The sequence below is a fragment of the Manis javanica genome, chromosome 4, assembly GCF_040802235.1.
Source record: "Manis javanica isolate MJ-LG chromosome 4, MJ_LKY, whole genome shotgun sequence".
In the NCBI taxonomy this organism is placed as follows: Eukaryota; Metazoa; Chordata; class Mammalia; order Pholidota; family Manidae; genus Manis; species Manis javanica.
Window position 1 is genome coordinate 17,311,920 of NC_133159.1, and position 25,348 is coordinate 17,337,267.

A 25,348-nucleotide genomic window follows, 5' to 3' on the forward strand; every position below is an offset into this window, starting at 1 on the left:
GCTTTCCTTTATTCAAACATTAAATATCAAGATCTTGCCTCAGGTCAAATAACTACTGAAATTTTAAAGTAATGAGAAGGTATTTCAAGAAGAAACACATAACTATACTGTGATACGAAAATGTCTAATTTCAACTGGTGACAAAGAGAGATACTGCTAATTCTACTGTGGTTTATTGCCTACATTCACAATGGAGAGGATGCTAAATTTCAGTGGGACATTAATGAAAATAGCAGTGTTATTTATTCCATCAAAGTTGAAGGACTGTTGAAATTCCATTCAGAGACTCCTTGCAGTCTGTTGAGCAGAGGATAAGATCCCCTGGGTTGGATAATGTAATTAAAGTGATTCCATCACCCAAATTTTTCTGGGATAATATTGCAAGTATTCAGTTATATAGTGCTCACAAGTCTTCTCCACGTTTCAGACCATATATCTTTTTTAAAATTTAAGTTTCATTGATATACAATCTCATGTTGGTTTCAAATACACTGCCCATCAACGTAGTAAGATATTACAAAATCACTCTCCATGCTGTACTACCCTCCCTGTGACCAACCTATATTGTTTGATTGCGGATTATTGTGCCCCTTAATCCCCTTCTCTCTCTGCCCAACCTCCCCACCTTCCCCAACGTCTCCCCTTTGGTAACCACTAGTCACTTCTCAGTCAGCTCATATATCCTTTTTTTTTTTTTAAATATTTAAAACATTTATTGGCTTTTTGGAATTTTAATGAACATTTATGGTGGTTATATAAATTGATTCATTGTGGGGTTTTTTGGTATCATTAGTCTACAATTACATGAGGAATATTATGTTTACTAGACTCCCCCCATAAAGTCCCACCCACATACCCCATTACAGTCACTGTCCATCAGCATAGTAAGATGCTATAGAGTCACTATTTGTCTTCTCTGTGTTGTACAGCCCTCCCCGTGCCACCCCCACATTATGTCTGCTAATCATAATGCCTCTTTTCTTTTCCCCTTATCCCTCCCTTCCCACCCATACACCCTAGTCCCTTTCCCTTTGGTAATTGTTAGTCCATTCTTGGGTTCTGTGAGTCTGCTGCTGTTTTGATCCTTCAGTTTTTTACTTTGTTCTTAAACTCCACAGATGAGTCAAATCATTTGATACTTGTCTTTCTCTGCCTGCCTTATTTCACTGAGCAAAGTATCTTCCAGCTCCATCCATGTTGTTGCAAATGGTAGGATCTGTTTTCTTCTTACGGCTGAATAATATTTCATTGTGTATATGTACCACATCTTTTTTTTTCAAGAAAAATAGATCTAATTTATTTACAAATAATGCTGGTTTTCTTTTTTTTTTTAACTATACCATAACTTTTTTGGGGGGGTATCATTAATCTACAATTACATGAGGAACATTATGTTTATTAGACTCCCCCCTTCACCAAGTCACCCCACAAACCCCATTACAGTCACTGTCCATCAGCGTAGTAAGATGCTGTAGAGTCACTACTTGTCTTCTGTGTTGAACATCCCTCCCCGTGCCCCCCACACATTATTCATGCTAATTGTAATGCCCCCTTTCTTTCCCCCCCATCCTTCCCTTCCCACCCATCCTCCCCAGTCCCTTTCCCTTTTGGTAACTGTTAGTCCATTCTTGAGTTCTGTGATTCTGCTGCTGTTTTGTTCCTTCAGTTTTTTTCTTTGTTCTTATACTCCACATATGAGTGAAATCATTTGATACTTGTCTTTCTCCATCTGGCTTATTTCACTGAGCATAATACCCTCTAGCTCCATCCATGCTGTTGCAAATGGTAGGATTTGTTTTCTTCTTATGGCTGAATAATATTCCATTGTGTATATGTACCACATCTTCTTTATCCATTCATCTACTGAAGGACACTTAGGTTGCTTCCATTTCTTGGGTATTGGAAATAGTGCTGCGATAAATATAGGGGTGCATCTGTCTTTTTCAAACTGGGCTGCTGTATTCCTAGGAGTGGAATTCCTGGGTCAAATGGTGTTTCTATTTTTGGTTTTTTGAGGAACCTCCATACTGCTTTCCACAATGGTTGAACTAATTTACATTCCCACCAGCAGTGTAGGAGGGTTCCCTTTTCTCCACAACCTGGCCAACATTTGTTGTTGTTTGTCTTTTGGACGGTGGCCATCCTTACTGGTGTGAGGTGATATCTCATTGTGGTTTTAATTTGCATTTCTCTGATGACTAGCAATGTGGAGCATCTTTTCATGTGCGTGTTGGCCATCTGAATTTCTTCTTTGGAGAACTGTCTGTTCAGATCCTCTGCCCATTTTTAAATTGGATTATTTGCTTTTTGTTTGTTGAGGTGAGTGAGCTCTTTATATATTTTGGATGTCAATCCTCTATTGGATCTGTCATTTATGAATATATTCTCACATACTATAAGATGCTTTTTGTTCTATTGATGATGTCCTTTGCTGTACAGAAGCTTTTCAGCTTGATATAGTCCCACTTGTCCATTTTTGCTTTTGTTTCCCTTGCCCAGGGAGATGTGTTCATGAAGAAGTTGCTCATGTTTATGTCCAAGAGATTTTTGCCTATGTTTTTTTCTAAGAATTTTATGGTTTCATGAGTTAAATTCAGGTCTTTGATCCATTTTGAGTTTACTTTTGTGTATGGGCTTAGACAATGATCCAGTTTCATTCTCTTACATGTAGCTGTCCAGTTTTGCCAACACCAGCTGTTGAAGAGGCTGTCATTTCCCCATTGTATATCCATGGCTCCTTTATTGTATATTAATTGACCATATATGTTTGGGTTAATATCTGGACTCTCTATTCTGTTCTACTGGTCCAGCTCATATATCTTGATTTTTTTTTATTTGGAAAATACTGTCAGCTGAGCTTTGCATTTCCAAGAAAAAAAAAGGTATGTTTCTGTATTTATGAATTCTATATTACACAAATATTTATTGCATGCCCTCTACATACAAATTACTATGTTAAAAGTAGGGAAAATAAAATGAATAAAACACAATCTGTCTCAAGAGCTTTTACATTTGAGCTGACGAGGCAGACCAGGTATATAGATAAAAATAAAAATGAGTTGTTGAGAAAAACTCAAGCTATATCCCTAATCTTTTAAGATTAGGTAACAGTGCAGCCAGGCCATTACAATGTTTCCCTGTCACAGACCAAATATGTGGTCTAAGCTGGTATGTCAATGAACATCAAGAATTGCTTCTTAAGACAATTACAGGGCACCAGAATATACAAACTGACGCTTTGAGTTTTACTACCTACAATCCAAAATTAACAGAGAATGTTTGAAATTATCAAGCCTTCTTAGTGGATCCTTAGATTAATTAGTCTTTGTCATGCTTGTCCCTTTCATATCATTTAGTCTGTTCCTGACTCCAAACAAGATTACATCAATTCAGCCTCTTCAAAATGCCTTCACTTGCCACTAACAAGGACAAGTCATCCCAGCCACAGTTCAAGGGCCCAGGCAAGGAAAAGGAAACAAACAATAGGGAAAGGAAGAAAGGGGAGAGGAAAACGGAAAACGAGGAAACACCATGCGCAGAAAGTGGAGTACTACTGCTTAGGTGCCAAGCGTCCTCTGCTCTGCTTTGCTTCCAACACTTCAGTTCTACCTTGAATTCTCCCATTGTCAAAATTATTTACTTTCTTCATCAAACTTTAATATCTTTTATTATTTGAAGACACATTCCCAAATGGTGGTGTTCCAAACAAGACTGACCAGAGCTGAAGGCTGTTTATCTTTTATTTATACCTCCTAGGATTATGCTTCTTTTAAAAAATAAAGTGCCATATGGCTGACTTGCAATAGGTTGTAGTCAACCCAAGACCTTATTGTATGCCTGCTTTGTTGTCATTTTTGTAGCATTTTTTTCTTTTGAAGATTATCCTTGAACTGGTCTATTGAATTCCTTTCTAATTCTCAAATTCATCAAAGCCATTTTAAAATGGAAAGAAAGTATCTCCATCTTAGTGGCACACATTCTAAACAATAATCACTACCATTTATTGAGCTCCTACTGTGTATCAAGTGTTTTATGTATACTATTGCTGATCCTTATATGGAAAGTTAAAAGTTAATATTATTCCATTTTATTGAGGAAACAAGGCTCAGAGAAGTTAAAACATTTGCTCAAAGCCACACAGCTGAACAGACTCAAACACAGTTTGTGTGACTCCAAAGCCACTTCACCAAGCTCCTTCTCAATTAAAGTCTCAGTGTTAACAGATTCTACTAAAGGTACATATTTTTATCAGTCAAAAAAATCATTGTTAAACCTTCATGGTGGAGGCTCCTGATTGCCTCCAGTTACTTCCTCTCCAACCTATCCCTCTCTGTCTTTTTTAATGTAATTTATTAGAATTGTATTTTTGTCACACAGCACGTTTGACAGCTTGTTGGTTCTGCAGCACCAACTAGAAATGAAAACTTAGAAGTGATAAAAAAAAAAGCATTGTCAATGGGGTTTGTGGTGGGGACTTGATAATGGGGAGAATCTAGTAATCACAATGTTGCTCATGTAATTGTATATTAATGATACCAAAACAAAACACCATAGTCAATCTGATGAATAAGTTAGAAAATGTTATTTAGAGTCCAAAGCAAACTGTGATATAAGATAATGAGAACATTTTCCTTATGTGGTTTACAAATTGGCTTTACAATGCAATTTGAACTTGTTCTGGGAAATGATAGTATCTAAAAGCAAAATTGTGGCCTCACAAGCTCTCAGTCTTGGGAAGAAACAGTCCTTTGGGTAGCTTTGGCAGAAAAGAAAATGACTCATAAAGATTATACCTATATGGACTTCATAATACTAGATAACATTTGTTAAGCACTTACCATGTTATCTCAGTTCATGCTCACGACAATATGTGAGGCAAATACCAAAATGCATCATCTCCCTTTGGTAGATGAAAAAATTAAGCCCCAAGTCAAGAGTTGAGACTCAAACTCTGGTATAACTAACTCCAAATTCCAGTAGTCTCTTAATCATTATGCTCCACAGCCAGGAGAGATGAATCAAAACCAATCAAGTTAAATCTCCTTCTTTTTAAGCCTTCATATTTCCAAACCTGATGTTGATAGTCTCTGATTTTGAAACTTTTTGTCCTTAATTTTTTTCCTGAGTTTTCTCTTTGCCTTGGGTTCTGTTGGGAGAACATGGACAAAGTGAAAAAATAAAGATGGTACAATGAACTTTACTTTCCAACCTTCCATTCCCCCAAACTCGTGAAAGCAAGAATCCACTTTCAAGTTCAGATATGATAGTTAAGTCCAATTTAAGAATGATGAACACTTGGTCTCACCGAAGAATTTAACAGAACATTCTCCTGCTTGGCAACAGCGGGATTCCTGAGCAACTTCACCACCAGGACTGGGGGGCATCTACCCACTGCCACTGAACTCTGCAGCCGTTTAAAGTGACAGCACAGGCAGCAGCAGGAGCTGCCACCTAATTTCAGAAAAATTCTGGAAACTTCTGAACATAACATTGGATCCACTGAGCTCTAATTATTTTAAGGCTTCCCTATAGCAGGCGGAAGAACTACATCCTGCAAGTCTTTTATGGAAGTGTTACTGTAAGCTTTTAACCAAAATCCATTAGAATTCTAAGGCAGGTATTATTACCCATATTCAAATACACAAGTTAAATATACTGTTATGCAAGTCAGATTCATCAGGGATCATGAGTTCTGCTCCTTCAGAGTAACTTTTTTTTTTAAATTTAATGAAACAGTAAGAAATTGAGGACAGACTATGTGTACATAACTAAATTCTCATTACTCTTAAAATATCCATTAGAAGGGGGCAAGTGCTATCATTAACAAGGATATTATACCTTATAATTACATGGAGTTTTTCCACCTACGGAGAGTTTCAAATATAGTGTCTTACTAGACATCTTTGCTACATTTGGACATCTTGTGAAGTGTGCCATATCCTTAGCCCTGTGACTCTCTCCTGATTCTTCTCTGGGTCCTATAATACTGTTATTTCTTTCTAGGTCCTCTCCTCCATCATTATCTGTGGGTGTGTTCCCAGGATTCCATCCTTGACACCGTTCTTATGCTCTTGTCTTGCACATTCATTTGCATATTTTTACTATCATCTCCATACTAGCTATTCCCATTACTTAATCTGTAGCCTCACTTTTGGTTCTGAGCTCTGAATTCATATTTTCAAGTATTTACCTGATGGGCATGTGAATATGTTTGGATGTAGCAGTTTTTTCAAATTCACAACTCTAGTCTTTAAAGACGGGTTTTCTTTCCTACTGTGTGCCCCCTTCCTCACTGAGCTCCATCCACACTGACCTGGTGGTTGTCCAGCAGAAAGCCAACTGCTGCTTCAGCACCCTTACATTTGCTCTTCAGTAAATTAAGTACTGCGAACACTTCCCCTAGGTATCCTGACGACTCATTCAGAACTCTGCTTGAACGTCACCTCTTAAGAGAGGCTTTCCTTAACCATTCTAATACTGCAGTACCCCTTCACTCCCTTTTCCATACTTTCTTCATCGTACTCGTTACCAACTGATGTTATACAGATCTTTATTGTCCATCGCCCTTCCAAGCCACCCCTTGAGAATATAAGTTCAATAAGGGCAGTCTTCATCTCATTCAGTCTTAGCACATCAGCTGGTGCTCAACACATTTTTGTTAAATGATTTAGTTACCTTGTAATCTTCATACCTACCCCAGATTTCTCTTCTTCGTGTGTTCTGGTTCCATTCATTGCATATTCGTCCATCCAACAAATCACTTACCTCAGGAATCTGGATTTCATAGGTCCTGACTCATCTTAAGTGACGCATGGAGATGTTTGATAGTGTACCTGGAACCAGGACTGCAGCAAGGGGACAGATGGAGCCTCCTGCCTTTTCTTATTCAGGCTCTGTCTGGTTCTGGGAAGACCCTCACATTCACATGTGTGGCTACCCAACCTGCAGGTCCAAGCTCTGTCCATCCTCTCAAACCTAGGCATATGGGTACACACCTGCAGCTTGGTTTGCCCTCAGGAGAACAAACCTGGAAAAGAGGCTCGGAGATGGGCTGTTTGGGCAAAGAATTCCAAGGTTCTGGAAATTTGGAGTTTGTGATCTGGAAGGGGAAGGGGAGGTTTGGATGGGCACATCCCCTTGGTCCCGTGGGGAAAGGTGCAACTGGATGAGGGCCAGGTCAGGGCCTTTTAAAGAGCAGGACAGATATGGCCCCGTTGCCCTGGCCTAATGGATGCATTTGGCTGGGCTAAAACCCAAACTCCAGTAGACTGGATGTAACTAAACAAGAGTGAAGTCTAGAAAGTGTGCTTCTTCCTTCACTTGCTAAAACTCAGATTTAAGTTCTATGATTCAAGAGTCATCAATGGGGAGATTTAGAAAAGAGAAGCTTGGGTACAAATCCTATTAGAAAATGGAACCTCATCAAAATTGAAAACACTGGTTTTTTGAAAGATACCCTTAAGAGAAAGAAAAGACTAGCCAAAGACTCGGAGAAATATTTGCAAATCATTTATCTGATAAGGGTTTGTATCCAAAATATATAAAGAACTCTCAAAATTCAATAAAAACAAAGAATCCAAAGCTTGCATTCAATTCACAAAGGAATCTGGATTGCCCCACCCCCACCCCCAAATATTAACCACCACTGGTTTATGTGCTCAGCTTGGAGAATTTGGAAGTTGACTGAATGCCAAACCTAGAAAAAGGAGCTTAGAATCCTACCCAAGCTCCCTGTATTGAGAGCCTGCCTTGCAGCATGTCTCCAAAGTTGCCATAGAAAGAGTTTTATTCTTGAATAACCTTCCAAAGATGGTAATGATTCAAGTACAGGAGCCATCAGGGAAGGTCTTTATCCTAGTTTTAGCTTAGAGATTGAGGGTGACAATGGTGTCTTAATGGGTCATACTGCTTCTGGGGGCCTTCTTTCTCTGACATATGACCCCACCAGGTATGCAATGACAGAACTTCTAGTTGTTGTTTTCTTTTATGACTAGCTTGGGTGGTGACAAATTAGAACTGAGGTCAAGGTCACCAGCCCTGCTGAGGGGAAATGAAGTTTATACATATTCTCCTCTCATTTATCCAGTCAATATTTGCTGCGTGCCTTCTCAAAGTCGAACATTTACTAGAGGCTGAAGATACAATGGTGAGCAAGACACAGTGACTTCTTTAGGGATATTAAAATCTAATGGGAGAGACCAAAAAATAAACAAGAATAACATTTTACTGGGATAAACCCAGTGAACACCGAAAAGGAACACCTGATCCAATCTTGTGGGATTGGGAAAGGTTTCCTAGAACCAGTTAGGTTTGGGACCTGAAGGATGAGGAGGAGTTGGCCAGAAGACTGGAGGGAGAGATGAGACTTGGAGAGTGTTGCAAGTGCAGGGCACATACAAAGAACGAAAGCTGAGGAGGGTGGCAGAGGCCACATCCTGGATGATCTCCTAACTCACACTCCACAACTTTCACTGTACGCTGCCGGCAATGGAAGCTTGAGGTTTTACGAAGGTGGCAAGAAGGGATTTGCCCTTCAGAAAAATCATTCTAGCTGCAGCAAGGAAGAACAGGGAGAAGGCGGTTGAAAATAGAAGAGGAGACTCATTAAGATGTTTCATTAAGCAAGGTATGATATATGGACTGGTGATTGTCTGAATAATTGCAGCTAATATTTTGAGCCCCGTTGTCTCATTTCATCTTTGCAACTCAGTGTGGTAGATATAATTACCCCGTGTTATGAATGGGGAATCCAAGGAACAGCAAACCTAATTAACTGGCCCAGGTCACACGGTCAATAGTGGTAGTAAAGAAAGTGGGCAGATTTGAGAAATATTTAGGGAGTGGAATGGTCATGACTGAATGACTAATTATTCAGCTAATACTCATTATTGATTTTGGGGAGGGTGGCTAAAGGAGCAGAAGTTGTCAAGTATGATATGCAAGTTTCTACCTTGGATAACTAGGTAATGACTGAATTAAGAAATGCAGGAGAAACAGCGTGGCGTGGTGGAAGAAAGTGCTAAATTTGGTTTGGGGTTTGATTTTAAGATGTGTGGGAATAAATCTAAGTGGAGATGTCTACAGGCAGCTACCTGCAGGGGCTGGTGTGAAACTCAAAGTGAGATTTTGATGTCATCAGCCTCATCTCTCCCAGATGGAAAAACAAAACCACCTTTGGAGAAGCTGAAAATGACAATTGAACATGAAGCATTGAGGAAAACAGATAATACAATGGGATTAACTACCAAATAACTTTAGGTCATTACAGGGTACTTTTCTTCTATTACTTTTTACTCAATTGTTTTTCACTAATGACCTTTTATTTTGCAGTCTCCTGTAAATAAGCAGGCCCAGGCTATTCCACAGCAGAGGTAGGTATCTAACCAATGCTTCAGTCCGTTTCTCCCAGAGCACAGGCACTCCTTTTCGAACTCTTAACTTTTGAAACACTAGGGAACCATTTAACCAATTATCATTTCAGTGCACTCAGTGGGGTCCTAATGGCCTGGAAGCACAGGCCTAACCAAAGCTAGTCTTTTAGAGAACATATCAAACAGAAGGACATCTGCGTCTATTATAATACTGGTGAAGTATTAACATATCAAATACTCTTGAGAGCGGAGGCTCCAGGTGAACCAGCATTTGCCTTTAACTTTCCTTCCCAGAGATAATGCTGACCATGTAGAAAGGAGAAACGGGGATTTTTTAAATGTTTTGATAAAATCTCTTTCCTTTACCAACTCTTGACTATAAAGTTTTCCTTCCATATTTGTATTTTTCCCCAATTTAAAACACTTCCACTTCCCACCTCTGCCTAGATTGGCTGGCTCTCCATTTAAAAAATGGTTTCATAAGAATTACTTGTAAGTAACTTGGAAATTGTGGCCACAACCTGGTAAACCATAATCACTGCCCTAGGCAAACTGTGCAACTGTGTGATGAATAGAGAGCTTTTGACTGTTTCTAAGAGGTATTTCTGTTCTGGGAGCCCAATAATATTAATAGTGCTTTAGTGTCCCTTCAGAAATACACAAAAAGATCTTAAAGCAACAAGGCCTCCTCTCATTTTTCCTTTTGTATTTATTTGTTTGTTTGTAACTTCTTTTTCCTAATGGAAAGAAATGAGAAAATATACTAATACCAAATATTTCCATGGTGCATTGCCACCAGTCTAATCTTCATAGGAAACTGTCCAGTTTTTGCATCTTCCCCAAATATGGCAATATACAGAGGGCTCACCAATGTGTACAATGTACTCAAAAATCTCCACAAGAACATGTGCACAAATGCATCAATGTAGATAAGTCTGCCCAATTTTAATGAATGAATCAGTGCTGGATTACTAAAATAATGCAGTTTTTTGATTTTACAAATTATGCTTTTAATTATAGAATATTGTTAGAATACAGATGTAGATAGACACTAGGGTAACTGTGACCAATACCGTTAAGAATAACTGCTCTACATACTTACTGGTTCACTCACTCTCCACAACCATAGAAAACAGGCACAAAGTGTTCAGGGTGTGCGCAGAAGCAGCTGGAGATGGCAGCGGAAGCCATGCAAAAAGCATCAGCAAAGAGAGTCAGATGCTTAACTTCTACACAAAGTTCAACACAGCAAATGGGCAGCAAACTGGCAGAGAGAGAGGAGACAGAGCTGTCTGGCCCTTGCCCTTTCAACTTCCCATGTGGCGTGTACATGTATGGAGAACTGGCTGGGGCACTTAGAAGCCTTTTCTTGGGCCCCTCAACTCTAAAAAGCCAAAAGCAGCAGCAGGGAGAGCCTGGGGTGGGCCAGGAGAGCAGGGAAGGAGAGCAGGGTGAAATACACTTAGGTCATGGAAATGCTGTCTTCTACGGCCACTCGAAAGCTGATGCCTAGAGTGGCTCACAGAAACAACAGAACTTTGATATATATTAAAACCATCAGCAGCACTGAAACAGGAAAAGACATATTCGAGTTTAGTCATCAAGAACATGTAAGTCATTCAACAATGAAATAGGAAACCTACAGCTGGCTAGATTTCATATTGAAAAACATGCTTCCTGCCCAAGTGTTTTTAAACAGGAGTGGCAACATAGCGAAACCTCCCTGACGGAGCAGTTTTTCATTTTGTTACTTTCAAGGTTGTGTCATTGCAAGGGATGCAGTCCCACACAGCTGTGGGTCACAATAACCCACTGTAGTATACTCCCCAAGAGAGACCACTGGCCCCTTTAACACCAACTCCCAAAGAGCTATGGCAAAAGTATTTTTCAAATGTTACAACACTCACAATAAAGCACAGTAGAAATAGCTTGGGGCACTCTCAAAAAAGTACAGTCCTTATTCTAGTCCCATCTCCTGGGCATTAATTCCCTCACGCTTCCATCCCCAAATGCTTGGATAAGCATCATCATTTGGGATATTTAATGTCTATTTGGGCTGAGATAAGGAGAACTAATGGACTTAAATTGGTCAACTCTTATTTTAACCACTTAATATCTGTAGGCTGGAAAGATGGGAATACATTCCTACCTAGGATTATTAATTTCTTGTAACTAGGCCAAAGAGAAGACAGTTCAGTCTGAGAACAGATCAACCAATTTGTTCAGTCATTATCTCCCAAAACTGGCTGATACATATAAACAAGTGCTTAGTTCTGTACAAAGACAGATCTTACAGGAGAGTGCACACCAGAGCACTAGACTTTATGGGTATTTTTTTCATAATGAAGACAAAAGGACATTTCTTGCATTGGAGTTATGTCTGTAGTTCTGTCACATGATCAGTATCACCCAAGAACATGCTAATTCTTTGTGAATTCAGTTTCTGCTATTGGAAAAACCACAGGAATACACGTTTTACTATATATACACACATGCCCTTATACAAGCCAAGATAAACACTGGGATGTGGCCCTTATCAAATCCTAGAATTAGTAGTATAGGGAGAATTGATCTTAAAGGGTAGAGGGGAAAGAACACAAAAATGACCTGTGTTCCTTGGGAAGGGACTCTGTGCTTCCTTCCCTCAAGTGGTCAATTCCACTTGCTCCTTATACTCCACCATCGCCTATGGTCCTATATTTCCTTGAAGGTATTTTCCCTACAATGATCCCCAAAGAAAAGTAATAAATTCTGATTAATGGCAATAATAACAGTGGGCATCTCTTGCTAAAGTCACCACCATTGATGATCCTTGGTCCCCAAAACTGTGTCTCATTTTTCCTTTTGATTGGTTTCTTCAGTTAGCTTTCACATAGGTGCAAGCTTTAAAAAAGTCAATTAGAAACAATGAGAAAAGTTATGATCATTGCCTTCATGGTGCAGAAACCTGCTGTCAGGAAGACAGATACAAACGCATGAGCAACTCAAGGAAAAAGCCCTTTGAAGGGGAAGTTGTGTGTGCCCAACTACTATGGTGAGTGAGTAGGTGTGGCAATTCAGGCAGTCTCTGACTGGCTGTTTCCAAAGCAGATGTGACCATCCTATTACGGTCCAACATTTCCCCTAGCATAGTTTTTTGGGCCAAGGATGGGAGAAATAGCTTTTAAAGATTTACTCCATTTCCAGGCCTAAGCATTTATCCCCCTGGTCTTCAGATTTATAATTACTGTCCTTGTGGGGATTATGATGATGAATTAATTCCTTAATTAAGTGAATAGAAGTAACTGTTTCGGAGGAGCAGCCAACATTCCCAAAGTCATGGGTCACATTTTCAAATGACTTGTCTTCTTTAATGTTTTAAACTGTGGCCCACAACAAGGAAATTCAGTACGCTAAAAGCAGCTCAGTCTTGAGGGAGTTCTTTGATAGCAAATGAATGTGTACCTTCATACAAATCATTTCCAAGTCATCCTTACATGACTTAGTCAGTGTGAACCCTCTTATGTTTAATAAGGGCTGAGCTCCGGCTGAAACTCTTCTCACATTCGGTACATTCGTAAGGCTTCTCTCCCGTATGAACTCTTTGATGTGTGATGAGGTTGGAGCTCTGAGTGAAACCTTTTCCACACTGCACACACTCATAGGGCTTTTCTCCTGTGTGGGTTCTCTGGTGTTTAATGAGATCTGACCGTTCACCAAAGCTTCGCCAACACTCGTTGCACTCATAGGGTTTCTCTCCAGTGTGAATTTTCTGGTGTGTGATCAGATGAGAGCTCCGGCTGAAGCTTTTCCCACAAGCATTACATTCATATGGCTTTTCCCCAGTGTGGGTTCTCTGGTGCTGAACCAAGTGTGAGATGCGGCTGAAATTCTCCCCGCATTCATTACAGTGATAAGGCTTTTCTCCTGTGTGGGCTCTGCGGTGGCGCACAAGGTCAGAGTTCTGACTGAAATTCTTCCCACACTCATCACACTTGTAGGGCCTCTCCCCTGTGTGGACTCTGTAGTGTTTGATGAGATCAGATCTCTCACTGAAGCCTCGCCCACATTCATTACATTCATAAGGCTTCTCGCCTGTGTGGGTCCTCTGGTGCTGAGCTAGGTGAGAGCTCCGGCTGAAGCTTTTCCCACATTCTTCACACTCATAGGGTTTCTCCCCACTATGGGTCCTTTGGTGCTGAATTAGGTGAGAAAGCCGGCAGAAACTTTTCCCACACTCATTACACTTGTGGGGCTTTTCTCCAGTGTGGATTGTCTGATGCTGAATGAGGTGGGAACTTCTTCCAAAACTTTTCCCACACTCATTACAGTCATAGGGCCTCTCCCCAGTGTGTGTTCTTTGATGTTGAATAAGATGTGAGCTCCGACTGAAGCCCTTTCCACATTCATAACATTTATACGGTCTATCTCCAGTATGGGTTTTCTGATGTCGATTAAGATCTGAGATCTGACTGAAGGCTTTTCCGCAGTGAGAACATATATGATATTGGATACCTGTGTGGACTTCTTTGTGGACAAGCAGATCGGTGACTTGTTGGAGAGGATAGCTTACCCACTCTTCTGCTGTTAAATCTCCCCACTGTCTTTCCGATCTATCCCTGCTTTCAAAGGCCTCTTCAGTTTCAGGATTTTCCTCAGTATTCGCAACAGGTCTTTCGGATGTGGTCCCAAATTCTACATCTTCCCTAATCTCTTGTTTTGGATTCACCTCGTTCTCATTCCTGATCTCAAAATCTGTAATAAAAGGTAAAAATTAAAATAATACCGGTAAATGCACCACAAAAATTACCTGCTGTGTGCCAGGCATTATGCTAAGTTCTTCACATGAATTACCTCAACACCCTGTGAGTCAGGCATTATGATGATCTCCACTTTATGAATGAGAAATCCAAGACCCAGATAAATGACTTGCAAAAGATCACATGGTAGTAAATGATGGAGCCTGGATTCAAATCTAGGTCTGATAAAAATCCATGCTGATACTAGTTAATGGTTCCTAATGTACACTGTATATATTCCAGTGTTTCAAAAGAAGAAACCAACTAGAAATGTAAAATATAAGTGACTCTAAATTAGAACCTCTAAATGCCAAGAGCCTATTTTATGTGTGAATGTGTGTGTATGTGTGTGTGTGTGTTCTTAACTTCATCATCACCATTACATAATACTTACTAAGAACATACTGGGTTAGCATGGAGGAAAAACTATTTTTATCTATCTATAGCAAGTATTAGTCTACAGGAAAAGTGACTGACAAACGTTAACTTGCTACTCTCCAGCTGGCCTTTTAATGAGAACAGGGGTGGGAAGGTTGGAGAAGACAAAAAAAAAATGCCTGGCTCAGAACATTCCTGGCAGTGACTAAGTACAATCTTCAAATGAAAATCAAAATATACAACCACTGTCTACAAGAAACTTTCTACCAGACACTGTATTTCCCAAGTTACATTTCTTAGTATACACTCCAGAGTATTAAGAGTATTAGTATAAGAGGTTAGTAGGTATGCTGAGAAAAAAAGATCCATGGATAAATTAGTTTAGTGAATGGTGCATATAACATCCTCTTTTAGAAATTTACATATCTGGCAACACATTAAAAGTCCTGAGAGTCTCAAGGTAGAGAATTCTTGTAAACATTATTTAAGTCTCTCCCAACTTATTTGGGAGAGAAACTTTTTTTTCTTTTGGTGCTTCCATGTACCTTTCTAACAAGTACTCCCTGGGTTGGACCATAGACATATAAATTCACATTTCTTTAAGATTCTCATTTCTTATATTTGTTGTATTGAGTGCAATATATGAGTTAAAGACAGCAATGCATTTGTGTAGATAACTTCATTTCTAGATGCTTTTCTAAAGGAAGGTTCCAAGAAACTTGGGACATCAGAGAGAGCCCAAATTAAAAAGGAAATCCCTCACTGTCACCTTCTGTTCTGGAAAAAACTGTAGTGATAATGATTTCAAAACCAGAATCAGTCCTAACAGGTGGCAGGTGATGTAGTGAACCACACATGGTTGCTAACGTCCATCATGTCTTAATAGGAGACAAAGTGAGTCAAAAGACTTTTCAGCTCAAGAATAATACTCTTTATTCTAGTTATACCCACACCAAACATTAGCCAAAAGAAAAGACAGGGTTGCAGACCATCAAAGAAATGGTCTTCCATCTCTAATAGAATATCTGATCTAATTTAGTTCAAGACTCTCCTGGAACACTATTTGACACAATCAAAATCTATGATCAACACTGAAACATCTCTGTAAGTACCGACTCCAGATCAACAAAGGACCTAAGGCAAAGCTGGGGCTCTGAAACCAAAACGAACACAAAAAGGTAGCTTTTGCTATCCCATGAACCTGGGTCAGAACCCCCTGATCTTCTAGTAAAAGCACCACTTCCAGGGGCATTTATCCTGGCAAGCACCATTATGTCAGACCTGTTTGGTCAGTGATCTGTACAAACAGGCTGGGGAACGGCAAATGACTCAGGGCACAAGAAATCTGAACATTTCTGAAGTGTACAGAAACATTCTTTCTTTTTAGATAATAGACCTTGATGTTCCCACAATCAAATTTGCCCGAGGTTTCAACTCAAACCATTATCCAATTAAGCACTTTAAAATCAAACAACTAAGTTGTGTTGAAAGAGCTAAGCAATATTTGACGGTCTCAAAAACATGGGGTGAAGAAAGGTAGAGAATCTTTACATACCCAGTGAGACAACATTCCCATAATTCTCCTGCATAACATCCCTGTAAAGGTCCCTTTGTGTAGGGTCCAGGGGTCTCCATTCTTCACGAGTGAGGTACATGGCCATATCTTCAAATGTCACAGGTGCCTGCAATCACACAATGCTTCCTCATTACTTGGCATCTACTTGGCATCTATCAGTTTTTCTTCTTCAAATTAGACATATGGCTAGAATTGTTGAGGAGGCAAAGGGTATTAAGTCCGATCTGCAGAGTCCAAGAAGAAATAAACAAGCAAAAAAGGAGATGTGGTAAAGAAGGCAGCAAAATATCAGCTGATTGCTCTGGTCCCAAGGCCAGACATCCCTGCCCCAGTCTAGAACCTTATCCTCTAGCTATACTTTTCTTAGAACACATCTAGCACCTACATTGCTTCACACCTTTCCTCACAATGTTCGTCTTTTCCTGGAATATCTTTCTCAGACTACTGAAATCCTACTATTCTTTCGGTACCGATTGTTCTTCAGAGCCCCCACTCCCCCCATTCCTCTGCTCTGCTTCACTCCTCCCTCGGACCCCTGAGATAGAATTAATAACTCCCACTTTTTGGTTCCCACACCACAGCACTGTTCCTAAAGACAAACTCTTTATCACGTTGTATCACGGTTATCAGCATGCGTCTGTCTCCCTACAGATTGTGAGCAGGTGGGGAGCGCCCGTTTCATCCATCTCTTGTCTCCCTAGTATTTAAAGGCATACAGCAGGTGTTCAATAAATGCTTGCTTGTGACTACACTGGCCTGGCACTGGGTTCCTGAAGGCAGAACACGGAGCCGAGGCAATTACTAATCCTCGGGAACATCCTACAGGCATTCTGCAGAGCAAAGGAACGCCGGGACGAGAAGGGTTAGAAGAGGCAGGGTCCGAGAAGCCACCCCCGGCTTACCTGGGACCCAGCCATGAGCAGGGTGGCTGCCATCTCGGGCTCAGGGATTCGCCTCCCAGGAGAGGGAGCAGGAAAAGCAGCTAGCATACAGCGCTAAAGGAGGCGAAAAGCAGGGCGTGAGGACAGAAAACAGGCCCTGCCCACTCCCCAGGGCTGGAGTTCTGGCCGCCAGGCCGGTGGGGAGGGCCCTGAACCCGGGCCGGGTCACTCGCCTCCCTGACCCGCGAACGCAACCCGCTCTGTGTCTCCGCCACCACAGGCTACAGGCAATGCCGGAATTTATTAAGACAGCCCCCAGGCCCTGTCGCTCCTGGGGGTCAAGACGATGCTGTCTCAGGGAGGAGGCTCCCAGCCCAGCCCACAGAACGCCTCCGCTCTTCCATCTCGAGGCTGGGCCCTTTCCGGCAGCTACCTTAGCCAATCAGAGAGCGGAGCTCGCAAGACGCTCTGCAAATTAGATGCCGAACACTAGGCCCACCTCTCGTAGCGTGGCTGAGCCCCTCTGCCACGCCTGCGCTTGCCCCAGTCGCCTGCCGGGAGTTGGAGTTCCGTTCCGGCGTACAAAGGCCAGTCAGACGCCAAAAGCCAAGGAGGGAAGAGAACAAAAGGGTGAAAAAAGAAGCGCGTCCTCCTAGCAAGAGAGGAGTATCTTCCGCTTTCTTCTCTTGGCGACCACAACTCGATTAAGCCAGGGAAGTTGTCCTGCTCCTCATGTCCCTAGAAGCTTGAGTCGGACCGTAACTTCGACGTTGCGCCTAATGCAGGCGCTGGGCTGTGTTGGGTTCCGGCGGGATTAGCCCTCACTTGACAGCCGGGTCTGAGAGGAAAGGGGCAGCCGCCCACTCCCCAGGGGAGACTCGGCCGCCGCGCTGGAACTTTGAGCTCCGCCCACGCACTACATTTCCCAGCAGCGCCTGCGGTTTTACAACCCCGCTGTGCAGACTACAACTCCCAGGAAGCTCCGCGCCGCCTGTGGGCTTGCGGCTGCGGTCCGCGGCTTGGTCAGGTGGCGTCGGGGCTCTCCATCGGTATTAACCCTATAGGTGCGTCCATCCACATCCTTCTAAAGAGGGCGCTCTTTGAGGGGCAGGCTGTGTTGCGCCCAACGTTAGGAAAACGAAAACGCCGAGGGAATTCAGAAGCAAGGGTGGGGGTTCGGGCGCGAGAGGTGGAGCGAGCCAGGCCCCAAGACTGGGAAGAGCCCTCGTTATCCCTGAGGGCTTGTCTGCTAGAAGGGTTTTTGACGGCCTACCGCACCGATCCAGGGGCCTCTAAGGGCCTGAGTCTGGCGGGCCCTCAGAATGTTAGCAGCCCCTGACCGCCTCGAAGGTAGGAAGCCGAAAACCTGAGTTGGAAACAAACAGACTTACCTCCGGGCCCGCAAAAGATCCACTAGATCGCTGGCTCCAAGATCCGAGAGGCCTAAAACAGATTCCAAATCCTCGGACTTCAGGCGTTCAGAAAGAGTCCAGAGATCACTGACAGATCCCGGATACCTGAGACCCGCAGGTAGACCTAGAATCCGTAGGCTTGCAGGCAAAGCCCAGAGCTCACAGGCGGATCCCAAAGACTAACAAATTCCTGAGACTCTCCGGCAGCTCAGAGAAACCACAGGCTCATAGGCAGGTCCCTGAGACCACAGCAGCTAAGCCAAGAAACACCACCACCAGCAGCTAAACTGCATTCAACTGGAGTTCTTCCGAACGGAAGGACTTGCAGCCTTCCCTTTCCCCCGCCAGGATGGGAAAATTAGACAATGGAAGCGAGCACTAGGGAAAGCAGGCATTCTGCGTGGGGAAGAGCTCTGAGCTCGCTGTAGCCTTGGAGAGGGAAGTGATGGAAAAAGAATATAGCAGCTTATTAGGGACTCCCACCCTCTTGAAGTTATAAATATCCCCAGAACCTTGGCTACGTGCCCAGAAGCCTGTTGTCTCTAACTTTACAGGAGACTTCTCTGCCTGGGCTGGGAAAGGGGCTTTTCTTTTGTTTTGCAGATATATCCACCCACTGAGTGACTTGAATTTTTGTTTTTTCGAACATGACTCCAGGCTATGCTTTTATTAGTGAGTGTCCTTCTCAGCGCCCAGTTATTTATGGCTAAATTACTCAAGTGGTTAGAAAGAACTAGGACCCTACCCAGCCAAGAGGCAGACTCTCCCACTCCCACTCCCACCCCCATCTGTGAGGCTAGGAATTCTTTAAGTACTACAGAATTGTACCATCCTACCCCATCTAAAATGGATATGGGTACCACAAAAAATGAAAGGGGCAGTGTCCCTAGTGGGAAGAGTGGGCATCAAAGTCAAACCTGGATTGGAATCCAGTCTGTGTATCTTTGAAAAGTCGTTTAATCTCTCCAGGCCCATTCCATTTCTGTAAAATGTAATCATGCCTAAGGCGGTGGTGAGCAGTAGGTGAGATGACTTACAGCACTCCGCACAGAACGAGCACTCAAGCGATTATTCATCCTGCCCTTGGTGGCAGGGGAGACTTCAGAAAGGCCTGTGCGTATTTTCACCGGCTCAGAAAATCTGAAAGGTCAGAGTGGCTCCATAGTTGTAAGGATCTGCTGGTGACCTTAACCTCACATAGCGCTTCTGCTGGAAACCCAGAGGGAACGGGAAGTCGGGCCAGTTTGGTGGGTTTAAGCGAATTGGCGTACTAAGCCCAGTAGAGCGGAGGTATTTGGGACTGCCAGAAACCCAGCAAGTTGAGGCCTCCCGCTTATGGAAGCCCCTGGGACGAGGAGGGGGATGGGTTCAGGCTTTGGCTGGGTAATTTTGCAGGTGTCTAACCGGGCCTGAGGAGAGGTGAGCGCCTGAGCGCCTCAGCCCAGCGGGGCTCCCTTTTCATTCCTCCTCTGACACATTGCTTTGTAAACTTTCGGAGGCCTTTTCTCCCCCTTGCTCCAGTGCTCTAAGACCTTCTTTGTCCTCCCGTTGTTTCTTTTATTCCTCAAGGCTGCCTGGGGGCAGGACGACTCTCCAAGCCCAGCTTGGCCGCTTGCCTCCTCGTGGGAGTAAGTGCTTTTCTCTTTCTTCACCTGGGACCCTCCAGAGGGTGCAGGAGAAGAGAGGCTGAGAGCAGATGGAAAGCCTGACTGCATGTGGTGCCCCTGGTGGGAGTGAGGTAGGGAACGAGGCAGAGGAAAGACAGTGGGTGAGGGGCTTCCTGTTGCAGCTCTCAGCTGGACTCCGAGGGTTGGGGTCACTGGAGGAGGTGGCTTCCTGCCTCATTGTTCAAGACTTCATTGTTTCCCAGGAATACTTACCCTAAGTGGGTTTTCAATAACCAACTTGGAAAGCTGCCTTTGTTCCCATCATTCAGCAAACAATGAGCACCCACTGTGTGCAGAGGCAGCAGCACAGCCTTATCACTGGGGAAAAGGGCCAGGAGAACCATTTGGGCAGGGTCTCCAAGACATTATGGGATTATTTATTAGATCCACTGATCAATTTGATCAAAGACCTGCTTTATGTATCTTTCAGCTTGTTTCTTATTAACAGACCACTGTGCCTATGGCGCACTTAAATTATTATATTTTAATAAATCTTACAATTATCTTGTGAGCAGCATAATTGTGATATGATTTTTTTGTATTAGAAGCATTTACTTGTTAAACATGGAAAGATACCCATCAATATTTGTGATCTGTGTCATTTCTTCATTTTCAAGTATACAAAAAAATCAAAGTGACCCATACTTCTCTTGACCCCCACTAGGATCAGATGAAACCTCATCACAAGCACAAGGAGCTGAGGACATGGGGGGCACACTGACTTGCAAACTGTCATTGCAGTCCGACTGCTATAGTGTATGGATGAGCAAGTCTGTGCCAAGGAGGGGCAGGCTCATCGCTGGTGGGGGGTGTAGGGGAGAGGGTGTCACAGAGGAGGTGACATCTGAGCTGGCTTGCAAAGACTGTAGGAGTCTTGGAGGTAGAGAAGAGGGAAGGAAAGCATTCCAGTCTTCAAGGACAGCATGTGCGAAGTCACAGAGGCGTGAAAGGACAGAGCTTGTTCCGAATGGTCAGGATTGGATATGGTTAGATGGAAGAGTGTGGGGGTGGAGCAGCAGGGGGAGGAAGCAGAGCACGGACAGTCTCTTATGTCGCCTTGCTTGGCTGTTTATCTCTGTCCTTGGCTGTGGATCAGCAAAGCCAGTGATGAGGTACAGATAGGGACTGGCCTGGGGTGAGAAGAGCAGATTGACTCTGCAGGACAAAGAGGGGAGTGGAGAGAATTGGGAAGCTCTGTATGACCTCATGCATTTCGGCTGGTTTTCTCCTGAGAGTGTCAACATTTCCAAAAAATGTAACAAATGCATTAAAAATGTACAACCAACGTTTTAGTATTGTTAGCCTACTTAAAGGCATCACATAGGCCTTTATTCACCAAACATGTTTACTGCATCTCTATTCTATACCAGACACTGTGCTGGGAGATAGGACACCACCCCTCACAGTGACTGCAGGGCTGCTGTGAGGAAGAAATGTGAGAATGGCTGCAAAACACATGGGCACAGAGGAGGGCCTTGGCACACTGTGGCCACCAATGCTATGAGGGAGGTAAAAGGCATCACAGATGCTCTGTGAGCTGAAGTTGTACTTCAGAGTGGCTCAGAGCGTGAACAGAGGCCTGGGTTCCGATTCTGTGTCCTAGAAGCAGATTATTCTCTGAACCTTGGTTTTTCTGAACCTGAACCTCTGTAGCTGTTAAATAACAATTTTATTAGTATGTTAATAAATTTAACACAATAAAATTCATAGAGACAGGAGCATAGTGCTTGCCAGGGGCTGGGGGAAGGGGAATTGTTATTTAACAGTTACAGAGTTCAGTTTTGCAAGACAAAAAGTGTTCTGGAGACTGGCTGGCTGACAGTGTGAATGGACTTAACACTACCATTCAGTCCATCACACTTAAAAATGGTGAAGATGGTAAATTTTACCTATATTTTACCACAATTTTTTAAAAAGCATATAATAGCAATAAACCTAGTTCAGTTGGTCTGAGGATTAGTTGAGACAATATAAAGTACTCCCCCATATTCATAGTAATAACAGTAGTTAGCTTTTACTCACCAGGTACTTTGTGTTAGGCGTGATTCCAATGTACCCTCACAACAACCCTTTGAGGCCAGGGCTATTACCACCATTTTACAGATGAAAAACGGAGGCATGGAGAAGTTGCACAATGTGCCCAAGATACCCAGCTAGTAAATGCTCAGTAATTAATAGCTATTCTGACACTCATACAAAGAAATTACCATCATGGTGGTAGAAGGCAGTGTAATTATTAGAGTTTCACAGTGCTGTGGGAGTTCTGAGCAACCCTCTCTTGTGGCCAGGGGATTATAGAAGGCTTCATAAAAGACATGCACCTAAGGTGAGCCTTGAAGAATGGGTAAGATGTGACCAGTGTCAGGGACAGGGAATCACAAGAGGCAGTCACAGTTGGGAAGGTCCATCAGGTGTTTAAGAACCCCTTCAACTGGAGAAAAGGGGCAGCAGGAGACAGACAGAAGGCGGGTGGAGGGGAGCTTTGAAAGTCAAACCAAGGAGTTTGAGTTTTGATAGCTGGTGGAGGCAACTGAGGGAATGATGCTCAGAGCCGTGCAGGGCAGATGGAGGTAAGAGAAGGAGTGCTTTGAATTGGGGGCCTGGTAGGTGTTTGCATCAGTCCAAGAGTAAAGAAAACCTGGAAGACAATGTTGTTTGTGATGGCAGTGGAGAGAAACGTGGATCAGGAAGAGAGAATCGGTACTGATAAAGAGGGCAAGGGGAAAGGATCAAAGATGGCTCTAAGGAAGGAGCTAGTTTATAAATATAAATGACAGAAGAGGGCATTTAAGAAAGAGAAGATGTGACTTCAGTTTCAAATGAATTGTACTGAGAGGGCCTGTGGTACTTAGCACGTATCCAGATAGGTGCTTGGGAATGCATGTTTTGAGCTCAAGAAAACTCAAGGCTAAATAAAGGTAGAGATTCAGCGATCAGCACAAAACTTCTAAAAAACACATCATGTTTCGGTTCCTGTAACCTTTTGAAAACATCTAAATTGGTTATGGGATCTTGAATGTACTTGTATATTCAAGGTCTTTGGGCCATAACATACCTGGTGAGACCCTCTCTCCTCTCTCCTAAGCATGTTGCCTCTGTTTTACCTCACCTGACCTTGTTTTTCCCCCATAAGGAAGCAATCTCCCCTCTCCTCCGAAGCCTTTCTGGCTGGCAGAAGTTAATGTCAACTCCCTTGCAGCTTGCACCCCCTTCGTCTTTTATATGAAGGAGGAGATGGCATTAAACCATGTGTTCCAGCCAACAGTGTGTGCAAAGACCATGTGACAAGGAGGAGCACAGCATGGCCAGTGTGGCTGGGGCACAAAGTGTGGGGGTGAGGCAGAGGACACCCCTGCAGGCCTTACAGGCCCTGCCAAGCACAGTGGGAAAAAAATGGAGGGTTTTAAATGGAGTGGTAGAGTGGGGGGCTGTAACAGGATCAGATTTCCAATTTTGAAATGCCCATTCTGGTCAGGGCAGTGGAGAGCATGAGTTGGAGGGGGCCCAGAGTGAACACAGGAAGATTGGTTGGGAGGATATTGACACCTGCTGCTGAACACAGTCTGAGGCCTGTGTCCTTTTGTGAACGTAGATGTGTACTGTATAGATGTGGGAGCTGGCTTGTTCTTTTGCAGTTTAATATGACTCAGCTCCTTTGTAAATAGTGAAGTTACCGAGGGTGGAGATTCAGTTTTGTATTTTTCCCTACGCTGTAATTCCTGAGTATATTGGATATTTAGACCATGACCACTGAAAATAGCTCTAGGTACCACCTTTAAAAAGCCTCCAAATCACACTGACATTATTGTACTGATAATGGCTGTTATTTTGTTCTGCTTTTGACTTCTAGACATTTGGATGGAGGATTAGAAAATGCAGGGGAAAATCTGGATAGCTAACCCCTTAATGACTCTACGTATGGTCGTGGACCATTAGCACCGGCATCCCCTGGGAACTTGCTAGAAAGGAAACACCTAAGGCCCCACCCCAGACCCACTGAATCAGAACCTGCATTTTAACACAATCCCCAGGGGATTCCCCCTCATACTAAAGTTTTAAAAGCACCTAGGTATATTTATACCCCAGATGTGGCATTTCTCACACTCACCTGGTGTGGAAGTCTATGCCTATGGTTTCTCTCCCTGCCAGGCCAGGAATTTCTGGAAGGTAGGGGCTGGCTCTGGATCTCTCAAAGCCTCGAGCACGGTAGCAAGAAGCAGAAGACCTGGGTTTCAGTCCTGGTTCTCCCGCTGATGAGCTCTGTGCATTGTATCTCCTGTGAAAGGAGTTTCAGTCCTCCCGGAGGACCCATCCCAAGTCCGACTGTTGAAAAGCTGAAGATGGTGGCAGATTTCTGTACACAGTTTATTGACAGACTTCACGTACAGGAGAAGGCACTTGACAGGTGGAAGGAGGAAGGCGATAGCCAATTCCAGAGTGAATGATATACCCAAGGCATACAGGGAACTTGACCTCACCTGACTCCCAGCAGCTGCCGTAAGGGTGAAGTAAGGCAGGTAGAAAACAGTGGCCTCTGCATAATCACCCTATGAGGTAGGCACTCGAACCACTCCCATATTTACCAGCAAGGAAACCACTTTGATAGGTTAAGTAACTTGTCCCAGGAGTTCACAGGCTCCCGTGCTTCAGCCATTTTAGGAAACATGGAGTCCAGAAGCTCAGTTGTCAGCCTGAAGCTGCGAGAAGGCCAGGGACAGTCAGAGACTGAGACCCAGGGCAGACCCACCAGGCTTGCTCCCAAGGCTTTTCCAGACAGTTCCAGCTGCCTAAATTTCCTAGCAGCTTAAGAAGGAAGCCAGTGTCATCATGGGAGAAGCACAAGGCCTTGCAGATATCCACTGAAGCTCCGGCCTCAAATGCAGCTGTGAAGAATGCATAACCAGGGACCAAGCAGGTTCTGAGACTCAGCACCTTCCAAAGGCCACACAACTCAGGGCACTACTGTCCTCTTTACTCAGAAAGCTTCAGCTCAAGACAATCTGTTCCCTGCCCAGAGGGACCAGTCTGGAGTACTCAAAAGTCCCCAAAGCCAGGTAGAACAGGGGGTAGCAGAGCGTTTTGGATGAGATGAGGAGTTGGGAAGAACTCTTTCTACGTGGCGTGGAAGTCATATCTGCCGGAGCCAAACTGTGCCAGCTGTTCTGCACATGTGATTCTGGGGTGGAGTGTCGTAAGATTTGTGTCAGCTTAGGATTTTTCAATTCAGAAAATTGGATGTCCAGGACGGGACTCAAAGCAAAGGCCTGCTAGCCCACTGTCAAAGA

At 43.3% G+C, this 25,348-nt stretch overlaps 1 protein-coding gene and 1 long non-coding RNA gene across 9 annotated transcripts; one reads left to right on the forward strand and one right to left on the reverse strand.

Annotated features, from left to right (window-relative positions):
- Positions 1-10,356: 10,356 nt before the first annotated feature.
- On the reverse strand, positions 10,357-24,293 carry ZNF436 (zinc finger protein 436). Of its 8 annotated transcripts, none has more exons than XM_037017719.2 (4): positions 24,172-24,293; positions 17,006-17,098; positions 16,083-16,209; positions 10,357-14,105 (listed from the first exon to the last, which is right to left on the reverse strand). In XM_037017719.2, exons 2-4 carry the CDS (start codon positions 17,090-17,092, stop codon positions 12,853-12,855), a joined length of 1,467 nt encoding a protein of 488 aa, XP_036873614.1. In that variant the 5' UTR covers positions 17,093-17,098; positions 24,172-24,293; the 3' UTR covers positions 10,357-12,852. The 8 variants fall into 8 exon arrangements, with proteins under 8 accessions (XP_036873614.1, XP_036873613.1, XP_036873615.1 ...); XM_037017718.2 differs by lacking the exon at positions 24,172-24,293 and adding an exon at positions 18,376-19,419; XM_037017720.2 differs by lacking the exon at positions 24,172-24,293 and adding an exon at positions 18,376-19,418 and having other exon boundaries at positions 16,083-16,327.
- Positions 17,986-20,385, forward strand: LOC140848844 (uncharacterized). Its single transcript, XR_012130054.1, has 2 exons — positions 17,986-18,048; positions 19,966-20,385. It is a non-coding gene; the product is annotated as an uncharacterized lncRNA (long non-coding RNA).
- Positions 24,294-25,348: the final 1,055 nt, after the last annotated feature.

Coding starts and splice junctions, on each gene's coding strand:
- ZNF436 (XM_037017719.2), bottom strand. CDS start 17,092: ATGCTAGCTGCTTTTCCTGCTCCCTCTCCTGGGAGGCGAATCCCTGAG. Junction 16,210..17,005: donor TGCTCATGGCTGGGTCCCAG/GTAAGCCGGGGG, acceptor GTGTGATTGCAG/GCACCTGTGACATTTGAAGA. Junction 14,106..16,082: donor TGGGAATGTTGTCTCACTGG/GTATGTAAAGAT, acceptor CTTTTATTACAG/ATTTTGAGATCAGGAATGAG.